Here is a 24,555-nt window from a genome sequence, read left to right on the forward strand (position 1 = left end):
GATGGATGGCACTGTGGGTAAAGCGATGGTATTTCATTCAGAAAAACTGGCGATAAAATATTTTCCTGATAGTATTTGGAGTTAACCTTGACATTGTTTTGCCCTCTCTTTATTTTTAACTTGCCCGTATAAGAAAAACCAGCAACAATCATGAATCCCTTAAAAAAACTTTCTTTCCATTCTTTGAACCTGTACTTAAATTTTTTCTCCCCTTTTATGATAATAAATGGCTCTTTTTCTTTTGTTACAATCATTTAAATACACCCATGCTTCATCTATTGTGACAATTGTTTTTCATTTTTCTTTGGATAAGTGTTTCTCATATAGAATTCTGCAGCGTGTCCTGCGTTGAGCGATATGCTTTGGAAAAAGACGATGCACATTGCGTTTTTTCGCTTTCTTAAGTTTTAAATCAACGTTATCATTTTATTTACAATTATTGAGCATTTTAATGATTTTGCAATCGTCCTTTGACTAGGGGGATTTTCTTTTAACATTAAACAACGTACCTTTGCAATAGTCGAAGATGTCCGTTTTTTCCTTGGATACTTGTTTGGAATTTTTGTCCCACTTGAGGCTCCAATTTGACGTTTTTTTTTTCCTTTCTTGTTGATGATATTACCTATCGGCGCTTTAGATATCACAAAACCATGAGTCTCACATCGTTTTTGGATAACGGAGTATGCATATTTCTCTTCTTAAAGATCGTAAATGTAGCCTTCAAACCAATGCTTTGTTAAATTCGCCATTTTGAATAAAAAAAAACAACTTTCAAGCGGCAGACGATAATTTTGACCTATAAAACATAGTACAATTGCAATTACTTCTTTTGCAGCAAACGATTTTTTATTACCGCTTACCAAAATCGTCTAAAAAATTGCGAACTGCCTCTGTATTTATTAGCTCCTTTGGACTAATAAATATGTAAATTATGTTTTAAATTCTTGTCACTACGTGATTAAATTAATGCGTTTTAAAATGCGTACTTAAGAGTACCCAATTTTTACCAATACATTTATTCTCATGGCTATCGTTAATCAACAGCTATAAACTTTGATTGAATGGAAAGAAGAAGAATCACAAGAAAAAGAAACCAAGAATATATGAATGAAAATGCATTAAATATTAAAGATCACTGCAATACTATTTGCATTAAGATTGAGCTATAAATTTCTTTCAAGCTTATCCAGAAGGGTCCAAATGAGCATTTGATTGAAATTTGGGTTAAAAAATGAAATAAATAAAAGAAATATATATCTTGTTTTCGAACGCAGAGAAAAGACTTCCAGTTAAAATGGATTTGAAACACCATTGATTCTGACTGGTGAAGATGACAACCCATTAACAATCGCCGACTTCGTCAAGTTTAAAACTAGTTTTAGACAGGGAAACAATTTTAAGCGACCCATGATACTTTTCTTTCTAAACGTGTTTGCTATAGATAAAACTTTAAGAAAAAAAAAGAGAAATATATATACAGAAAATAAATTATTTGAGACTTGTTTGTCATGTTTTTATTTAAGAGTTGTCTGCGTTTTTTATTTCTTCCCTGTATTATCTGAGTAACATTTTTTTCTCTTGAACATTGTGTTAAGAAATTTCAGCATTAATGATTTTTCGACTTTTAAACCAACTTTTGTAAATGTTCTATGTTTCGTCGCTCGTTTTGCCCCAAATTTCTTGTTTTGAAATCGTAGCTCTGAAACCTATGGCGTTTTACAGTACTTTGCGAATAATGAAAAAAACTCGATTTTTATGAGTTTCCCATGATTTATGTTGAATAAATTATCATTTAGTACAAAGTTAGAGATTTTTAGTTCCTTAGTCTGTTAGTCATAAATATTTTTATCAGCAAAGGGCAGGGCATTTTATCAGCAAAGGACAAAAACCAAACTTCGTGAAGATCTAAATGAAGCAGAACCAAATTACTTTTGAGAAAGATGATTTTAAATCAGCCACTGAACAAGAGCATGGACAATTGTCGTCTTGGACATTTACTTGTTTTCTTTTCAGTTGAGCAATTTTCCTCCAAACTGTTTATCAATGTTGTTAGCATTTCTACTTACAATTCAGTGATCCTGTGTTACCTGTCTATCTATTAACTGGATATATATATAGATAGATACATATAGATATAGATAGATAGATATAGATATAGATAGATAGATATAGGTATAGATAGATAGATATAGATATAGATATATAGATAGATAGATATAATATACACATATCGGCTATTTTAATAATTTGCCACTGCGCAAATTAAAATATTTTGAAGTATGTTATCATTCAGCAAAGCGCAATATATTTAATTTTTCACGCATTAGCATCTTTCAGCAAATATTCATACCTCTTCAATCTCGCCTCTTAACCAAAACGCGGCCGGGGAGCATATTTGCCGCTTCCCGCCGGGAAACATCTCTCTTCGTAAATTACATCTTTTCTATCGCTTTCAAGCAAGTTTCAAGAGTAACGTCCAAAAGTAAGTTCAGCAAGCCAGTAAGTGGTTCAAACTCGAATTTCCTTCGTCTCCTTTCCAAACGCGGGCTTCCACTATGTCTTCAATTATCGCCCCCTTAATTTTGGCAAAATTTGCGTTTTCAACCCCTGAATGCGGAAATAAGGGTGATCGCGCATGCGCGCCCTTCTTCACTTAGCCAACAACCGGACCCTCAATCGCCAAAACCTGAATGACTTACATCGAAAGTCAAGTAGCAACCTTTGACCTTTCTGTTACGTACTTCCTCTCTTAAGGTCAACTACACAATGAAATTCCTTCTAGAACATTCTAAAGGACAAAGCGCGCGAAATCATGACTTAGCAAAAATTGCTTCCCTTTCCCTGCTTCTTTTCACAATGAATCAAAGCTTGTACAAAATTTGCAAATAAAAGAAAATAAATAATACTCTTTTAAACTAAATAATATTCCCAGAAGCATCTGTTTTTCCCCAAAATTAAAGCCTTAAAATAAATAATTCAGAATCAAATAAAATTAAGATTTCCATAAATCAGAAAATCATTCACCTAGTTTTTATAACGCTATCAGACAAATTCTCTACACAACAGTAGCAGAACTATGAACCAGTTTCTTATAAAATGTCTCTTACAAAATGATTCTGTTAACAGATAACTCTAAACTAATTCGATATAAATGTATAAATTAAATAATAGTGGAGAACGTTAATCTATTTACGCTGTTTACATTTGCACGCATTTTCTACGTTATTTATCGACGCTTTAGATAGTTCTAAGAAGGCAGATGCAAATCTTATTATGGAAATTTGAGAATTGTTCTATAGGAATCATAAATCAGTTTTTCTTAAAACAAAGCACATGACAAGTCTTAGGGCGTTTTTCTCAAAGTAACGGCTTTGCAATATCTTATTTTTGGAATAATCGCGCAGAGATGTAAGTTCAGTTTTGAAATATTTAACTTATTTCATTTCGTTCTAGTTATTTGTGCAACTAAATATTTCTTCCGTTTCTTGCATTAATTTTGAAATATTAAATTCTGAGCAATGGCATTTAATCATGAAGTTGTAATTGTAAATCTTAGGTAGAGAAACTTTTGAGAAATTCAACAATTTCTCTTGGCGACCATCCAGATAATTTAACCTGTCATTTCTGCGCCTACTATCTCACGTAGAACAATTTAGCAACCAAGTTAAAAAAAGCTTAAAAGAATCTGAAAAGTTTCAGATTTTAACGGTCACCCAAAAGGGATTGTAAAGGTTTTTTTTACTCTTTGGCTGATCTCGCAGTCTACAAGTCTGCTGTTACATTCACTCCTACTAACCCACTTTTTTGCCTTTTTAGTCTTATTATTATACCATAATTTTCTCCCTACTTACGCCATATACAATCCAATAGGAAAATTACAAATATTTTAAAAGCAGCAAAGTATACGTTTAGAATTCCCGATGCAACATTAAGTGTTGTCATATAATTTTCTGCTTTTATGAGTTTTTACTCAGTTCGTCATATTGTTGAATGTGTACGGGTTCGTAATAGATTGAACGCACAAATCCGATAATAGTTTAATAAAATTTAGTTATTAATTAACCATCACGCTCTTGGCCCCTGCCCTACATAAAATTAGATTCAACAGCAAAAGCACAAAATATTTAAATACAGCATATCTTTAGAATTTACGACAGACAGATTCGCGAGTTAGAAATAAAAATGTTTTATTCCGTTTTTCGGCAATGCTGGCTTTGAAATCGTTGAGTTCCTTAATCAACAATTCGTTAAAGTGTTACAAAATATGACATAGATAAGAAAACAAAATCCATATTCCGGATTCGGGATTCCAGGTGCGTATATTCCGGCAAAGGACTATGTCATTCAAAATTTGATTGCGCTAGGTACCGTTGTTTTTCCACAACGCGAAATATATATATGTAAGAAAAATAAAGAATATGTAAAAGATTAAATTAGCAGCGTAAATTAATTTCCCTTCTCTATTCTAAAAATAGCAACATCTATTTGCCCTGCGTCCTTTCAAGAAAAATCTATGTCATATGACTCTTACGTAATTCTGGTGATGTAAATTGAATTAAAACTTAAGCAGCCAATAATAATTTTGCGGCAATATTAACTATCCAATCAAAATGCTTTGAGAACCAAAACTAACTCAGTTTCGAGAAAAAATCTATACCATACGACTCTTATGTAATTCTGGTGATGTAAATTGAACTAAAAATTAAGCAGCCAATAATAATTTTACAGCAATATTAACTATTCAATCAGAATGCTTTGAGAACAAAAACTAACTCAGTTTGATTTAAAATTTCATCCTGAATATTACGCACTTTGTTTCTAAGCTTTGCCTTAGCTGGACTGCAGTCTGTCTGCTTCTTCCTTTTTGCTGCAAATCTATCAAAAATGCAAGCCTTTTGGAACACACATTTAATGTACCGACTTGTGTGTAGCCGCAACATGTTGCTGAAAATAAAGCTGAAGATTTATTCTGCCTTCGCCTCCAATTTTTTAGTCATTATGGATCAACACTTCTACGCCATCAAAATTCCTGCTCCTGAATATATATTATATATATATATATATATATATATATACATTCAATTCAATAAACCAAGACATTCATGCATATTTTTCATTATTTAATTTCTTTAAATATTAATGCAAGGGGATAATATTTATTGGCAATAATTTGAAAAGTGATATGCTGTTTTATGCGATTTAACCTACATCTAATTTTTCTGTGGCTTCATCGAAATGCAAGTATACGCATTAATACTAGATAAATCATGGATGTTACTGAATAACGTTTCAGCTCTCTGACATTTTAATAAAACGCGTCTAAAACCTTAAAATCTTCAAAAATAAAAAATGAACAGAAGAAAACTTGCTTTAAAAGGTTTAGCAAACATAAAATACTTCAAAAACGCCTTTTTTACATATATATATATATCGGAGCTGCATTCTCAAAAACCCTCTAAATAATTGCTAAACGTATGTGACATCAAAAGTTAGCAACAGCATATTATTTCGAAATAAAAGTAGAATAAATTCATCTCTGGAGTATTCTAAACGTAAAACTTTAAGAAGCAATGAAATGATTTCAACTATTCGTTTCTGTAACATAAGTTTTAAATTTCAAAGAAAACTAAGTAAAATGTAAAAGTAAAGCCATTATGTATAAATAATTGAAATCTCTGAACAGTAAAAAATGTGAAATTTTGAAGGGGGGAGAGGAAACTAAATCTGATTTCGGAAAGCGGTTTGGCGGAATACTCTTTATTGTATTTATAAGGCTTTCAGAACTTAAATAAAAAGATAAAAATTCCATTAGTTATTTCCATACCAAAGTATAAAAATTTCAGATGAAAATGTAGAATATACTGAGATAAAATTGACTTAATTTTATTGAAATTTTGAGGAAAGGATTATCATAGCTGAACATGTGCATTAGTTTATTAATTTTAGGCTTTTCGCTTTCGAAAGAGGATTTTACAAAATTGGTGCTGCCGCGCAGTGCCTTGAAGAAGGTTACGATAGTAATACTTCACAAAATTAGATGTCAAATTTATCTTTAATATTGGTATGCAAAGTCTAAATCAGTACTCATCCTTAGACATTGCAACCGGAACGGTTTTCCTTGTACACTTATTTTAAACAAAATCTTGGCAAAAATTTTAATATTCATAACGCAAGATAGTAAGAAAAAAAATTAACCATGTTCAGAGTTCGAATATTATGCGGAATACTATACATTATCCAAAATATGAAGAGGGAGAATACCTGTTTGTCTACATTAGCTATACATAAGTCACGTGATCTCTGAGGTCATAGGAATGTATCTCATTTATTCAAAAGTATTACTAATGATGTTGAAATTCTACGCGCATGTTTTGATAAAAGGCACACGCATCGCTATAACCAAAATGATGAAAGGACTGTTAACAGTCCTCCGAAACTATAGCTTAAAAGCATTTTATTACCTACACTTCTGGTTTGACCCACCTCCAAATAAATAATTTAAAGTTTTTCTCATGAGGTGCTCCTGTGAATGCTCCTGTGAATGAATGAAATTGATTTTCGCTGAAGCGTAAGAATTGTTTGCCTACAATACACGAATACAGTTACAGTACATGGAAGAAGATAAGATAAGATTAAAAAAAAAAAAAAAAAAAAAAAAATCTGAAATTTTTCAAATTTTAAATTACGTCCAAAGGGGCGTTTTTTTAACGTTTTGAGTGTTACCTTTATTTATTAAATATCATGTTCTTTGCAATTAAACCATAAAATTCAGTTCAAGAGCAATATCGCAAAATAATGTTAAATTAAGCATATCTTTAGAATTTCCGATATACACAGTCTCGCGAGCTGGAGATAAAAGTATTTTTTTTTTCTATATAACGTTGCCATTTCTCGCTTTTAAAACATTGAGTTTGTAAATCAAAAATTTGTTAAAGTTTTACAAAAAATAAAATCTATAATAAAACAAATTCCAAATTTTGGATTTCAGATGCCCATATTCGCAGTAGGATTTCGTCATTCAAAATTCGATGGCTCTATGTACCATTGTTTTATCACAATGCGAGAAATAGACAATCATTTATGCATATTTTTCATTATTTAATTTCTTCAAATATAATGCAGGACTCTAACATTTTGTGGCAACAGTTTGAAAAGTGAACCGACGTTTATGAGTCCGACGCAAAATGCCAAAACGAAAGCAATAGTCCTTCGGGACTGAAATCCCTTTGGACTAAAACCTCAATGTTTTTAGATTTTACTTTAGGGGCGCTTTTAAACGTTTTGTATGTTACCTTTGTAGAGTCATTAGGATTTTTTGGAAGCCAGAGAGAGGAAAAATTAGCAACCGCCTTTGCCGGGAATCGAACCACGGACCTCTGGAATACCGGCCCAGCGTGCTACCGTTACACCACGAAGGCACGCTAGGGAAGTGGAAGAAATACCCTATACCTTTATTTATCGCACTTAAACCATAAAATTCAATTCAAACGCAATAACACAAAATAATTTTTAGCAAATCTTTAGAATTTCCGATGTACTGTCTCGAGCGCTGGAGATAACAATGTGTTCTTTTTCGTACAGTGTTGCCATTGCCCGCTTTAAAACTCGTTCAGTTTCTCAATAAAAATTTCGTTGAAGTGTTACAAAATAGGAAACAGGTAATAAGACAAACTCCAAATTCCGAATTTGAGCTTTCAAATGCGAATATCAGGAGGATGATAACGTTATTCAAAATTTAATGGCTCTAGGAACCATTATTTTATTACAATGCGAGAAACATACTGCGAAAAAAAATAGGGCAGTTCTATATCTCCCGTTCTACTCGACCGATTGACGAAATTCAACTTGCATTTTCCAAGTCTCGAAAGCGCGACTTAAGATATGCATTAGATTTATGTATAGCATTGTTCTAATATAGGTATTTTGACACAAAATCGAACTGTTTCTGAAATAACATACGAAGGTTTTCCCATATTTCCATTCTACGACTCACATTACGCGTAAGTGCCAAGTTTTTAAAAATTGCACGAGCAGTTTTTTAAAAATTAGATCTCAAAATTTTAACACCTCAGTGTTAATTTAGTATATTATTTATTAATCTCTTTTATTTTTAACCGTATTTGATTATTCCTTTCACATTTCGAAATTCAGGTTCTTTCCAAATAAAATTCACCCATTTTTTTGTGATTTATTTCTAAAATTTGTACTTTAAATTAATTTTAATAAGTTTTTCAAAAAATATTTTCAATTATAATCTATAAAAACTTTGCCATTATCTTAAAGTAGACGTATTTCTAAGCATACCTGCAAAAAATGACAATTTTTTATTCAAAATTTCCGAAGATATACGTGAATTTATATATTGGCACGTTTTGAAATTTGGCATATTTGCTGAAAGTAGTAAAGCATCAGATGTGGTTTAAACACTTTGCGAAACTTATTTGGAAGTAAAAACGATGTGACCTTTCTCCGCTCATACACATTGTAAAAAGGTAGGAAAGAGGTGCCTTTTTTTCCACTCCGGAATAATGGAAGGGAAAGGAAAATTGGTTGCCATATATTAAGAAGTTCGCCAAGTGAATTATTCTTTTCCAAACTGAAAACATTTCGCCAAGATAAATTTTTGAATTTATCCGAAAATGTCGCACAAAATTTTACAAAATTTAATATCTAGGCATAATTTGAGTCGTAGAATCGAAATATGAAAAAAAAAAAACATTGTAAGTTATTTCAGAAAAAGTCCGATTTTGTGTCAAAATACCTATGTTAGAACAATACTATAAATAAATCTAATATATATCCTAAGTCACACTTTCGAGATATGAAAACTGCAATCTGAATTTTGTCAATCTGCCCAGTAGAACGGGAGATATAAAAACTGTCCCATTTTTTTCTCAGTGTACATTTATACAGGTTTCTCATTATTTAATTTCTTTAAATATAACACAGGGCAATAATATTTCGTGGCAACTACTTGAAAAGTGACACGGACATTTACAGTGAATCGACGCAAAATGCCAAAACAAAATTAATAGCCCATATGATCACCTTTGGGCTAATAAATTTGGAAAGTTTTCTTTTAGCTGAAAGTTGTTAATACGCGGTTTGCAGTTCCATCTGAATATTCTTAATAAGAAATACATCGATCTTATGCTTTGGTTTTCTTCTTGAAAACAAGGAATGAAACCAAACCTGGCGAGAAGAGGAATGAAGGATCAGTTTAATTTTCATGTCCATTGAAAACTGTTGTTTGTTCAGAGCATTTATCCGCGATAACTTAGTGTCTCGTTCTTGCAAAAGTGAGGTCGCGTTTTATAAATTTATAAATATCCTCTGTCTGAAGTCTAAAAACATCAGAATAAAGGATTTATGAATTTTGCAACCTAGTGAAATGAATTCTTGGCATGTAATCCTTTCTGGTGAAATAAACTCCTCATGAAATATTCTGTATTTACTGTTATACGATACTCTAATTATCTCATCACTCTTGCACAATATCCTTTTAACGTTTCTTACGTTGCTTGATCAGGTTAACGTCCTTCATTTATAAGTAGTTGCTTTGTCTTATAGTTAGGAATCATGTTCATTCTTGCCACCGAAGACATTGGCTCATAGATGGAGCACTCTACACACACCAAACAGGAGGGAGAATTATTGCCGAAATTTAAATTGTGTTTTTCATGTCTCGAAAGCGCGATTTAGGATATGTATTAGATTTACATATAGCATTGTTCTTGACAGTATTTTTCTGAAATGGCAAATCGTTTTTCCCATCTTCCAATTTTAAGAAAACTATACCCAAATTTTAAACTTTGTAAAATTTGGTCAGAAACTTAGCGAGAAATTTCAGAATTATCTTGACGCTCTTTTTTCAGTTTGTGTCAAGAGTAATTTAGCTGGTGACATTCTTATTTTATAGTAAACTTCTTCACTTTCCCTTACGCTGTGCACGAACGGAAAAAATGTGAATTGTTCATTCTCCCAAATAATTTTAACAAAGAACGTAAACCATATTTGGGGTTCTTATCGCTTATAACAAACATACCAAATTTCAGAACGCGCCAAAATATAAATTCACGTATATTTTGAGAAATTTTAATAAAAAAACCCTATTTTTTTGCAGCTAAGCCTAGAGATACATCTACTTTAAGTTGGTTGTAAAAATTTAATAGGTCACAATTCAAAAATGTTTTAGAAAAAAATTGTAAAATTTACTAAAAATTGTAAATTAAAAATAAAAATAAGATAATATCTCCGAATTTTATTTGGATTGACCTAAATTTCGATTTGTAAAAAAAGAAATGAAGTATATTTAATAAGAAAAGAGATATTAATAAATATACACCAAATTGAATCAACACTGAGGAGTTAACATTTTGTGAGGTAATTTTTAAAGAAATTGTTCGTGCAATTTGTAAAATGTGTAAAATGTGTATCAAGCTAAACCGTAAAAATTTATTATTCTAACTTGTAGATTTACTGAGAAAGACTTATATAAAGATGGTGAATTTAACATGCAGGAAATGATGATTTCCAAGTTTCTCCAAATGATACTTAGAATTGAAAATTTATTAAAATAAATTAGTGAACAGTTTTTGTTCATAAATTACTGCAGTATACCATTTATTAATGAAATGGACAGTAGAAATTTTAAAGCGATTCTGTGAAACCTCTTTTCAAACCATTATGGAAAAAATATTCGTGAAAATCATAATAGGAGATATGTGCGGCATAAATCAGTTTAAAAGAATTTCTATTGGAAATTCTTTTGAACTGATCGGCTAGTAGTCGAGCTCGTGCTCAAATGGCGTGATAGAGAATAATATCTAAGATATCAAAATATGTAAAGCTCGTAGTCTTCATTTTTCTGAAATATATTTCTTTTATTTTCTTATTGTTGTCGAAGAAAAGTAGAATAAAAATTTTCAAAGATTTAAAACTTTTAAAAGTGCGTCGATAATGCGCTTAAGTCAATTTTTCTCCTCCTAAGATGGTTTACTTTTGAACTTTCAGTGATGTTGATAATATTTCAAAAGAGGATTTATATAAAGGAAAGTTTATGTCTGATTAGACGATATAGATATAAATCTTCATAATTTTCTCATTTTAAATATGTAGCGTTTTACTTTTATGAAACTTCATGTATTTAAACTACAATATATTTAGATTCATCATATGTATTTCGCAATTCCAAAGGTATATTCGTTTAATACCTTAGAAGTGATCATTAGAGGGAAGATAAAAACGTTGCATTTGTTGTAATTATCTTTTAGATTCATTTCATTTCCTTCACTTTATTTAAATTAAACTTTTCAAAAGCAAAGATAAATTTCTTCGCTTTGCGAAAGAAGAATATTCATGTGAAACTTTTCACAAGATTGATATGGGAAGATTTTTAGAAAATGCCGGCACAGTTACATTAAATGAAGCATAAACTTAATAATACTAAAAGAAAGAACCACGTGTTCAATACGCGACCAGCATGAAATAGAAATAATACGTGCATAGTGAGTGCAATATTCTAAAACGGAAAAATCAACGCACACATTGGGACACTTAGAGGTGAATGGTGCGTTCAATATCCACCATTATCTGCATTTTAGCGATTTCATATTTGCTGTTGGTTAAACTGAATCTTGGAAGATTAATCAGTGGAAAGTGCAGAAGACTAGGTGTTAGGAAGAGAGCATCGTCTTCAGCATCCGTCAGTTGATTACGACTACTGTTTTCTCTGCTTCTCCAACTGTAGAATGTCGAGAATTTTCTTTGTTCAGCCATGTATGTCATAAATTTGATAGCTGTAAAGTCGACTTTATGGCTAGAGAAAGAAGTGAACTACGCAATTAAGCTTAAAATTTGTATACAAAGTTCTAAGGTTATAGCACAAAAATCTCTCACTAGAAAAATATTAAAATATGAGGAGAAATTCCTCAGACTCATTTTGAGGAAAGACTAAAAGGAGTCGGACAGAAGAAAAGAAAACTTATTTATTAAGATGAGGATAATAAATGATTTAAGAAAATAAGTGAGAAAAACAAATCAAAGAATCATAAACCCGAAAAAATAATTAGATCATCGCCTGAAGTAATGGTAAATTCAGGAATCGGCAGTAAAAAGTCTTTTAATGAAATGTGGAATTGATTTCATAAGTTTAATTCAGGTATGCCGGAATTTCATCAGCCTAATTGTATGAATAGGGTAAAAACACGATCTATAAGCAAATGGCAAGTAATATTGAGTTGCATAATAGCCGAACACAGAGAAGGGGGAAGAAAATCAGATAATACCGAGATCAGCTGGTCTTAAGAAGAAAGTAGCAGAATCCTGAGAACCCGTTCATCTTGTTCTAAAAACAGAAACCGGCTAAACAAAAACAGAAGATTGCAAAAGAAGATGGCTTATTAAAACAGGAATATGGGCTGAAGTAATTCTGGAAAGTGAAGGTGAGATAAATGATGGAAATATTGTTGCGTCACCTCAGAAGTCAAACTACATGATGTTTTCAATATATAGCTGATCTTTAAATGAAAAATATTACTCTGATTATTTCTTCCATCAATTTCTTATGGTACTTTGAGAGACAAATTGAATTAAAGAATGAAGTATAACAGATTATGTTATTTTTACTTCCTTGTACGAAGTGAAAAGGAAGTATTGTAATTCCGAAATGTTTCAGGCAGCACATTTCAACGAAAATATTCATTCTTACCGCTTTCGAATGCAATTTAACGATGTTACGTAAGGACAGAATAAAAGACTCTTTTCCTCCAAAAAAATTATAAAACTGCTTTAAAATGAATTCTGAAGAGAATTTTTCGTGGCGTCTGTACGAACGTATGTACATACGTACGTGAGTACGTATCTCGCATAACTCAAAAACGAGTAGCCTCGGAATGTTGAAATTTTGTATAGAGGACTACTATAACATGTAGATGTGCACCTCGTATTTTGGTTGCAATCGGCCGCGCCAAACGTATATTTATATATATATCCACTCTGCTACCCGGCTCAGTGATCACAATTACTTTACACTTATATGTTTGCAAATTGTACGTTTTTTGCTTTAAAAATGATTGAATTATGTTGTTCTTATCTTCCGGTTAAGGTTTTTATTCCTTTAGTAAATCTGTATGCAATATTTTTAGAATTATCAACAATTTTAAAGTTGTTTAAGTGCCGCTAAGCCTAATAATTTTTTTGATGGCGGCCATTGTTTGTTTACATTTGAAACAGAAGAATAGTGGATTTGTTGCCAATCTAGAGAAACGTAGTTTCGCAACAACAAAGATTTCATTTATTATTGCGAATTAAATCATGCTTAAGCCCATCTGGAGTTTTTTCGAGGAAATAAGTGTTTAAGACTTACTTCGTAATTTTTAATACAGATATTTCGTGTTTTTATGTATTTTTGCCTTGTCGCGAAAGGAGAACTGAATTAATTGAATGAAAAATACTCAATTGTCTGTGAAAAACTGTTTCATTTTTGTTTTGTTTGCTTAATTTCTTTTATACATCGTTCTAGCTTTATTATAGTATTTGAACAGGACATGCGGCAACGATTAGATAATTCTTTAAATGATATAAATTTTGTGCATTCTGAGTTATAATATGAACGAAATATAATAAAGTGAACCTAGCGCTAGAGTGTCGCTATGGTAAACAAATAGAGTGCATTTCAAAGAATGCATTTATTCTATTGCGGTTTATGCGCTGTCGACGAAGTAGATTTAATTCCCAAAAAAAAAAAAAAAAAAAAAAAAAAAAGCGTATAATTTAATATTCCGTACAAGGAAGTCATGTGGTGTACACATCAGATTTTTTTTTATATTAAAGCATTATCATTTCGTGTCGTAGAATGATATGATATATATGATATTATAGAGATTGAAAGAAAATACATTTCCCAGATATTTCTAAATATTGTGTGGAGCTGAATATCAAAGATGTTTTGAAAGTCGGATAAGATTTCTTTAAAATGTTTTTTTAAGACTAAGTTTTAAAAATAATTTTTTAATTGTTAGTCATTTTTCTAAGAAAACAGTAAATCTTTTTAACTAACCAGTAAGCTGATCAGCTAGAAAATATTTCAGGGAAGTATTTGAATTAATATTTGGGTTTAGTTATGTGGAAGTAATATACGTTTCAATAAGGTGCAATTATTTTACACCCGTAGTGTTATTTCATAGTAGGATAAAGCTTTGAGAAGTCATTAATCTTAAAAATAATCTTAAAGAAAACAAACCTTTTCTGAGGAATATCTTTCTGCTTTTAATTTTATTGCGTGGTATTTTATTTTCTCACCTTGTGCATATGTTTACAAACATATATACCACTAATTTAGATGCAGCTACATAGTGCTGCAGTATTGCTTTTATGTGCATTTGTATTTTGTTTATATTTTTCATTCTCTAGTTTTCCCTAGAAAATGAAAAACGGAGAGGCAGTAACGATTCATCATTCCCATATATACATTGACAGGTGAGAAAAAAACCAGGATTCAAGACCTCTTGGAATAATGCTTATTTTGGGGAAACACTTCAGATCTGTTTACAGGTTCCTGACAAATAATGGATAATCTATCGGAAAGCCCTTTTCCATCTGTGACTTTTATGGGCGGGATCCAGGCCAACCCAGCCAAACAATGTTAAAAGCGCTATTTTTGGAATAGATGAAAAGACAAATGGAAATATATAATGGGGAAATCAAATAGAACATGAGATAATGTTTTTAAAATATGCTTGTTTGAATGTCTATCGAAAAATATTAGGCAAAATACCGTGAAACCTGGCGACATACGGAAAGCTTTATGTATGTAATTACTGAGAATGAATTATTGAGCAACTATAAGGAAGCTTTCTCCCTTTCACCAAGAAAGCGCCAAAAAACTCTATTGTTAGTTTGCTGATCCAGCGAGAAGACCAATTCTGAACGTTTTGTGCCCTACTTGAAGGAACAACTTCCGATTCTTCTAAAGTAAGTACAGGAGTTGGAAGACATAACATTGAAGATGTGTTTTCGAGAATTTTGTCATAGACTCAAAAATTTCAAACTAATTTAGTAATTCGTTTATTTATGTTGCAAGGCATTATATCTGTACCTTCACTGTATCTGGAATTCCATACCTCATTCAAATTTCTCAACCGTAAAATCTATAAATGATCTATAGCTGAATTTTATATTTATAATAACAGTAGTAATAATAAGTAAAGATACAATGCAAAAGATGTAGTTCTAAAACCAGTATCGAATTATGCACTGTACGCTGTAACATTTTCTGGCGATATTCTTAAGAACGAAAACATTAAAATCCTATACATCCTATACATACGAGGAGCTGCGTGGACTTGGGCTGTCAGGCGAGTGAGCATAAATGACAGCAACAGAAGCATATTCACTTTCCCCAAAAGCAGATTATTAATTTTTGAAAAATTTAATTTAACCAATCTGAGCTGCATATGCGCTCGATTTTCTCCCTGAAAAGCCTAAAGTTTTCTCACCTTAGTAAAATATAAATAAAATGTGTGTTTCCTAATTCGACCGGCAAATTCAGAAGGGTGTAGTAGGCTTCAAGAGGATGAAAAATTGACTTTTCGTCGCAAACCACGTTTAGTGGGAGAAAATCGCAAAAATAATTTTGAAGGAACGTCGTAATTACGTGACCTTCAAATGGAAACATAAGGACCAATAATAAGTAGAAAAAAAAAATTATGTGCTAAAGCAGGATTACAGTGCATCAGAGTTCAACGTCAGAAAAGAGAAAACGAGATAGTTTTCTAGGAATTGTTCTCAGTTGCGGCCACGAAGGTCACTTCACAGCCAACACCTACGACGAAGGATTGCGCGACTCGTTCAAATATCTCGGTGTGCTGGCAACCGATCCTGCTGCCAGATCCTCCAGTGTATCAACAGGTGTCTGATATAAAAAGTTTCTTCTCAATAGCAGTGCACCTAATCCTCACATTCGTTTTGGCCACTCTCTTCATCAGGCTCGTTGTCCTCTCGACGGGTATTTTTGCGATTTTCATCCAGTAAATCTGGTTTGTGACCCCCAAATGTCCTACGGTAATTTTTCATCCTCCTGGTGCCTACTATCATCCCTCTGGATTTATCCGCCGGATTCGAAAACGTCCTGTACATATACACTGTAAAGTATTTTGCAGTTTTTATCGAAATAACAGATTAGCTTTTTTGTAAACATAAAATTGTATTCTTAATTCACAAATATAGATAATTTAAATTCAATCATATCTGTTACAGCTTCGCACTCCAGCCTACTATGACAGTTTCTTTCTCTATAAATATTTCGTACCACTGCTAGCTGATAAAACTTCAGAATCTCATTTTAAACAATATCTTACGTTGCTGAGCAACGGTTACATCACACAAACAGGGCGTTGCCACTTCAATAATAAATATAGTTATTTGTTAAATAATAAAATATTACAACACATATACCTATATACAAGGAAGTCTATCATGAACGCTACCTCTGCAGAAGATTAAAATCATTTAAACTTTAAATGGTCAAGTTAAGCAATTTTCACTGTTCATATACAAATATATTTGGTACTAGACTTTACTTCGCAAAGATTCGAGGCAAAATAAACAAATATTTTTAAAATGTAAATTCCTTTTTTTTGATAGAAAAATATGTATCTAATGTTACTAAATGTTGACATTTTCTCTTATTTTAGTCTGTGAACTAATTCCTTCATAGAAACAATTACCTTAAAACCTTATCCAGAGATTTTAATTTCCTTCCCTCAACTTTTTTTGCTGCTATTAGTAAATTTGTTAACATTTTCTCCTGCTTCTAAATATAATCTTCCGCGTGCAACAAAGAAGGGGGGATTTCATCTGAAAAAAGTATTAGAGCAAATAGGGGATTTTGTGAAACGGATATTTGCTTTAGATACACTGTTTTGATATACAGAGTAAATATTAACGATGTGGAATTTCAGGGAAGGATTTTTAAGATTGCGAAAGAATATTCATTATATTCTAATCATTTTGAAATATATATATATATATAATTTTATATATATATATATATAAAATTTCGTGTTTATTTATTTATTTTCCGTCTGATGGTTTTAAGCAAACTATGATAGAATAAAATACATTCTGTTACCTCTAAATTGTATTTTTATTTGTATAGGTCTATTTTGATAAAGATATTGCTGGCGAATTAAAGTGGCTTTAATATCAGCCAATTGTTAAGGATTGTAGGTTGCTGACATCTGAGAAAGTGGTAGCTATAAAAAAATCAGTTTTGAGATAAGGGTATAAATTTAATAAATTTCAAAAGCCCAAGTTATAAGTCTCCTTCCCTCCCTTGGCATTAACTATACTAGCCTTGGTTATTTTTTATCTATAAATATTTACTTTAGGATATATAAGAAAATATCGTAGCTTACTTGAGTTTGTGGAATGAATGACCAACAGAAGAGCTCCAATAATTGTGTACTTCAGGTAGAATCTCCTCCGCATACTTTAATAGGCCAGTCAAATCCTTAGATGGCTTTTCCAACCTTCATGCGAGTAATATCTAAATAAAATACATTAAATTAGTTCATTTGAAGCATTGCTAAAGAAATGCATACAATTTAATTGTGAATTTTAGAGCTGAAACTGCTGTTTTTATTTATTCGCCATTTATTTCATACGTACAGTAAAAGTAATAAACAAATTAAAATAAAAATCTGTCAGCTTTCAGATCTCATATTAAACCCAAACGGGCTTTTCTTTTCATTTACACACAGATACACGTTTTGAGTTCATTTGGGCTAACCCCACTTTGGGCTAACTATATTAAAAAATAGCATATTCTTAGAATTTCCGACAGACGGTCTCCCCTGGAGATGAAAATGTTTCATTCACTACAGTGTTGCCACTGCCGCTTTGAAACTTGATATTTTAATAAAAAATTCGTTACAGTTTTACACAAATAGACAATAAAACAAATTCCAAATTCGTGCTTCCAGATGCCCTTCTTCGGGCGGAGGACTATGTTATTCAGAATTTGATGAATCTAGATATCGTGGTTTTTTCACAATGCTAGAATACATATATTAATGCAGATTATTCATTATTTAGTTTTTTTTTTAAATATTTGGTGGCAACAATTTGAAAAGTAATACATCGCATTTAAGTGATTCGATGGAAAATGTCGTTTTGTGGCTAATAGCCCATTTGGGCTAACGCCCCTTCGGAATAACGATAATTACAGTAACAAATTTTACATTTGTATATGCTTTGCATATTTTGCCCAGTTTGTTATATTTTTGTAGCAGTATACTCTTATATTTAATATTTTGTCAAAGACAGCATTGTAAATCTATTTTTCAGTTAAATATTGTAAAACTATAATAGTAGTGTAATAGTATTTTAACAATTAAAATGCTCAAGCCAATTATTAAGATTTTATACTAAGGTATAAAATCTTAATATCTCTTGAGTTGTTGAATAGTTGAGCTCTTCAGATAGGTGGCCTTCAGGTTACGTTCAGTTACAAGATGTTGTAAGCATTCTGATAAAAATGTATCTGTGTACCACGAAGGATTCTAGAGTGACAGGAAATTTCGATTAGGGATTTGAAGTCAGAAATTGAAACACTGCCAGGTTTATAAGTTTTGCGTCATATGCCTTTACAAGTATGACACATTTCGGACATAGAACAAAGTCTTAAGTGGATTTACCCACAATATTTAAACACAACGAGGAAAAACTTTCAATGAAATACACACGGGGAATACTCCTATGGCAATAAAAATAGAACAAAATTCCCCCTCATTGCAATTAAAATAATATTAACGTAAGAAACATTTTCATTTGGAGTAAAGGCATATATATATGTTACGGTGAAACACCGAAATCTGGAGAATGTCGACATTCACATAGTTGCTTGGTGTATGTCCGAAATACTTTCCAAATACTCTTATTTCTTACTTTAATTAATGTCGACATTCACCATGTACTAATGGTGAATGTTGAACACATAAGAGTATTATATTTTCTTCTCCTTAATTCGGTCGCGAAAAAACGCACTTGAAACTTAAAATAAGAACTTAAGAACATAAGAACTTAAAACACACTGTACATTCAAAATGAGAAAGGAAAATAATAAAAGTTAAAAACTTACTAAATTACGTGATTCAAATCTTATTTATTGCAACAACTTAAACTATTATGACACTTTGAATTGCACAAGAGGCCCTTGATTTTACAATTGCATTTATTTGTGGAACGCTTCCTTTTGCAATGACAGCGTGTACATATACTCCTCTCTTTTCAACCTACACCAGAGCATATCTGTGATTGTCGACATACACCAGTGAGGGTCCGAATATACAAGAATGTAATGCAATATTCGATCTTTCACCGACGTATTTGGTGAATGTTGACATTCTCCGGTGAAAGTCGACATTCTCCAATTTCGGTCTTTCACGGTAACACTATGTACAATTTGAAACTGCCCATGCGTGTCTTCCGAAAAATTTGGAAGTTTTTATGGACACTATCATGAATTGCATTGTAATAAAACAGCTGGTTTTTAGATTATAATATTCAGGATATATATTTTGAAATAATTTGTGACTTAGTTTAAACACATTAAAAAGAGATATGCTCCTATTGTTAAGAATATCTCTGTAATTGCGTTGCGAATAACGAAAATTAAAGAAATGTCATGAACTGCGCTTATGGATTTTTAAAAGTCTAGGCGGTGGATGTAACTCAATAAAAGGTTTTAACAAATTTGAACGATAAGGTATTATTCATTTTAATCAAATTTCTCTGAAACTGTACATAATTTATTCCGAGTAGAGTTGTCTGGTATTACAGAAAAAAAAAACTGAATTCGTAATCGCTTAAACAATTATCTGTATTTAGAAAGAATAGACAAGGAATTAAAAGGAAACAATTCTCGCAGTTCGCTTTTGTGTGCAGAAGAAGCTCTCATGTCACGTTCCTTTTATTATCTCGTAATGAAATCACTGCGCCATCTATAAGGAAGAACACTAACTTTCAGTCAGTTCCCTAAGTACAAACACTTTAGGCTATTAGGTTTAAGTAACAGAGAATGTGCGACTCAGCTAAGTGTTGAGAATCTTCAGAAAGATTATCATTTTCTTTCGTTGATGGAAGGTGGAGTTCACGATGAGCATATCAAGTAGTATCGACTTTACAATAATGTTGCTTTTCTTTCACAAAAAAAGCTGGTCGCCATCGGTAAAGATTTAACAAGAACAGTAAGAATTCTAAATATTATCAGGCTTTGAAACATTACTACATTGATTTCAGATTGGATTTCGATGCATTTATCGAGATATTTTATTAGAGGGATATAGGACTTGAGAAAACATCACTAAGTACTACCTTTTAAAGGAAATTAAGCAAAATAAGAGAATCCTCGCTTAATCTGAAGGATAAGGACAAACGCTGGGCTGAATGAAAAACGAAAATCTTTGAAATTCAAAATAAAATATTAATTACCTCTCGAAAATCCAGTACATAATGTAGTACATACCAAGTACGGATACTGATGAAAATTAACTAAACTGCTTTACAGAATAGAATTTCAAATATCCGGAAAAAACTAAGACCCCGCCCCCAACGCTCTATTGAAAAAATCCGTATAATAGGATCAATTTTCCGTAGGAGAAGTTACCATTTATTATAATACACATGAGAGTCTTTATACCTTGTAAATGCATTCAGTTATTTTGAAGCACGAAATGTGCCCTTTCCGAGACTTGAGCCTGGAACTCTCGAATACGCGCCGAGTGTGCTACCGTTACACTACGAAGGCATGTTGAAATCAGACAGAAAATACCTTACATATAAGGTAATCTAATCCTCTGTCGCCCTTTAAATGGGGAAGTCCTTTTAAAGGGCGACTGAGGATTAGAGGACCCAGTCGCCAGATCCTGGTGGGGACGAATTATTGTTCACCCCCTTTCTTTTAGTTCGGGCGCCACTGTAGAGTCATTAGGTTATTTTATAGCAGGAAATGTGGAAAATGTGCAATGCCCTCGCTGGGACTTGAACCTGGACCTCTTGAATCCGCGCCGAGTGTGACCATTTTTACACCATGAAGGCAGGTTGGAGGGAAGGAGAAAATACCTTATAAGGTAAAAAAAAAAAAAAAAAAAAAATGTCTCCATATAACCTGTTTGAATGAGCTATGTTAAGTAAGGTGGGTACTCTTAAAAATTTAAAGCTTGTCCTGTCGTGGATGCTTGGGGCATTCGATAATATTTTATTCTAATCAGGTTCAAATCTCTTCTTTATCTCCTTTTCGCCAGTTTTAGAATCTTCTCGATGGATGATTTGTCTTGCATAAAAATCCAACTTATAGATTAAATGCATCACTAGTATTATGTTAAATTAGCTTGAACAACAACTTAACAATATTTAGAAATGAAACATTTTTTTATGAGGAACAAAGATTCAAAAGGTATGTATAGAACATGTCAGAGCTCTCATTAATGTTTGCAGGCTACATTTCTATAATCTTGTAGCGCTAATGTTTACAGACAACATTTTCATAAGCTTGTAGTTTTTTTATCTAAACTAATGAAACAGCACCTAAACATGTTTTACAATCTAAACTGCTTTTGTATTATTCAAGTAAAAAAATCTGATGTGTACACCACATGACTTCCTTGTCCGGAATATTAAATTGTACGCATTTTTTCTTGCATTTCATTTAAACTTATTGGATTGAAATAAATCTACTTCGCCAACAGCGCATAAACTACAATAGAATAAATGCATTCTTTAAAATTTACTCGATTTGTTTACCATAGCGACACTCTGGCGCTAGGTTCACTTAACAGTATTATATTTCGTTCATATTATAACTCAGAATGCACAAAATTTATATCATTTAAAGAATTATCTAATCGTTGCCACATATTCTATTCAAATACTATAATAAAGCTACAAGGATGTATAAAAGAAATTAAGCAAACAAAACAAAAAAAGAAACAGTTTTACAGACGTTTGAGTACTTCTCATTCAATTCATTCAGTTCTCACTTCGAGAAAAGGCAAAAATACATAAAAACTCCAAATATCTGTATTAAAAATTACGAAGTAAATCTTAAAGACTTATTTCCTCGAAAAAATTCCAGACAGGTTAAGCATGATTTAATTCAAAATAATAAATGAAGGCGTTTTATCTTTGTTGTTGCAAAGCTAAGTTTTTCTAGATAGGCATTAAATCCACTATCCTGGTGTTTCAAATGTAAAGAAGCAATGGCCGCCATCAAAAAATTTATTAGGCTTAGCAGCACTTAAACAACTTTAAAATTGTTGATAATTCTAAAAATATTATCTACAGATTTACTAAAGGCATGAAAACCTTAATTGGAAGATAAGAACAACATAATTCAATCATTTTTAAAGCAAAAAATGTACAATTTACAAACATATAAGAATAAACAAACTGAGATCACTGAGCCGGGAGCAGAGTGGATATACAGTGGATGGACAAAAATATGAAAACACCTTGTGAAATGCATGTTTGAAAAGAAAGATTGATTTTAATGAAATATGTAGGTGGCGCTAGCGTTTTTGACTACTGACGCCACCTATACAACTTCGTAAATGTGCTAAACAGTTCAGTTGTTGTCGGAGTACTGTTATGTGATGTTGTCATTGCATTATGTCAGAGTTAACAGACTTCGAACGTGGGCAAATTGTTGGAGCACGTATGGTAGGTGCTTCCGTAAGCAAGGTAGCCGAGGTGTTTAGTGTTTCAAGAGGTACTGCATCGAAGATTTATTCTGCATATTTGAAAAGCGGAAAAACATCATCTGCTAAATCACAGCGCTGAAAGTGTGTCCTAAGTGATCGTGGCAGACGATCATTAAGGGCAATTGTGACGAAAAATAAGAAGACCACAGCTGCAAAAGTTACTGAAATGAATGTTGTGTTACCGAACCCTGTGAGTACAAAAACAATTAGAAGGGAGCTTCATAAACAGGGAATTGCTGGCCGTGCTGCAATTGAGAAGCCACTCATCAGTGATGGTAATGCCCGTAACAGGAAAAGGGAGTGTTTAAGTCATAAAGCCTGGACTATAGAGCAGTGGAAGCGAGTAATATGGTCTGACGAGTCTTCTTTCACATTGTTTCCCACTTCTGGCCGAGTTTACGTCTGGAGAACGCCATCTCAAGGCTATAATACAGACTGCTTGTTTCCAAGAGGGAAACATGGCGGGGTTCTGTTATGGTTTGGGCAGCCATATCGTGGTTCTCTGCTAGCCCCATGATAACTGTGTCAGGGCACATGACTGCCAAGACTTATGTGAACATTTTGGCCGATCAAGTTCATCCCATGGTACAAACTTTGTTCCCCGATGATGATGGTGTCTTCCAAGACGACAAAGCTCCTGTTCACACAGCTCACATTGTCCAGGACTGGTTTTGGACAATGTGAGCTGAGCACGAGGATGAGTTGTCCCATCTCCCCTGGCCACCACAGTCACCAGACCTGAATATTATCGAACCTTTGTGGTCTACATTGGAGCGGAAAGTGCGTTTTCGTTATCCACCGCCAACATCGTTATCTGAACTTGCCACAGTTTTGCAGGAAGAATGGTATAATATTCCCTTGGCAAACATACAGGAACTGTATTTATCCATTCCGACACGACTGCAAGCTGTTTTGGATGCCAACGGATTTCCTACACCATATTAAGCAAAGAAACATGTTTTTTTTAAAGGTGTTTCCATATTTTTGTCCAACCCCTGTATATATAAATATATTTACATACGTTTGGTGAGGCCGATTGCAACTAAAATACGAGGTGCATATCTACATGTTATAGCAGTTCTATATACAAAATTTCAACGTTCTGAGGCTACTCGTTTTTGAGTTATGCGAGATACGTACGTAAGTACGTACATACGTTCGTATAGACGCCACGAAACATTCTCTTCAGAATTCATTTTAAAGCAGTTTAATAATTTTTTTTTTGGAGGAAAAGAGTGTTTTATTCTGTCCTTACGTACAGATATCACGCAAAAACATCGTTAAATTGCATTCGATAGCGGTCAAAATGGATATTTTCGTTGAAACATGTTGCCTGAAACTTTTCGCGATTACAATACTTCCTTTTTACTTCGTACAAGGAAGTAAAAAGGAAGAAGAATTTTACTTTACTTACTGCATTCTGAAGAATGGACGTTTTCCCATTTTTAAATAAATACCTTAAATTTCAGTTTTCTACATGTCATACAGGAAATCCAAATTACTTATATATATTTACTCTGCGTTAACTTAGGTAAGTTTCGGAATAGCTTCAACTGTATTCAAAAAAGGATTAAAAATGTTTATTAATAAAATTTAATATTTTAAAAGAATGGTTTATAAGAAGAAGGCTACACGCCAGCACATAAGAAAGGGTTGATGACGTTCCCAAGATTTGGATAGAGTAAAATAATATTAAACTATCACAATGGAAGGAGGTTAAAAAATAAGTATGAAACTTTAAATCTGCCTCTTTATTTTTAATAATAGCAAGCCCTTCTGTTCAGTATTTAAATAG

General features: G+C 32.4%; 1 protein-coding gene across 1 annotated transcript in view; it reads right to left on the minus strand.

The window, feature by feature from the left end:
- The window catches only part of LOC118188757 (hemicentin-2-like), a 425,265-nt gene that overhangs the window by 224,794 nt on the left and 175,916 nt on the right, over positions 1 to 24,555 (minus strand). Inside the window, exon 2 of the mRNA XM_085814240.1 lies at positions 17,418 to 17,548. Within this exon, the coding sequence (XP_085670366.1) occupies positions 17,418 to 17,490 (73 nt within the window). The 5' untranslated portion in view covers positions 17,491 to 17,548. The remainder of the gene's footprint in view (positions 1 to 17,417; positions 17,549 to 24,555) is intronic.

Source organism: Stegodyphus dumicola, chromosome 4, assembly GCF_044657685.1.
Source record: "Stegodyphus dumicola isolate Sdum_Otavi_A_Nest chromosome 4, ASM4465768v1".
Lineage (NCBI taxonomy): Eukaryota > Metazoa > Arthropoda > Arachnida > Araneae > Eresidae > Stegodyphus > Stegodyphus dumicola.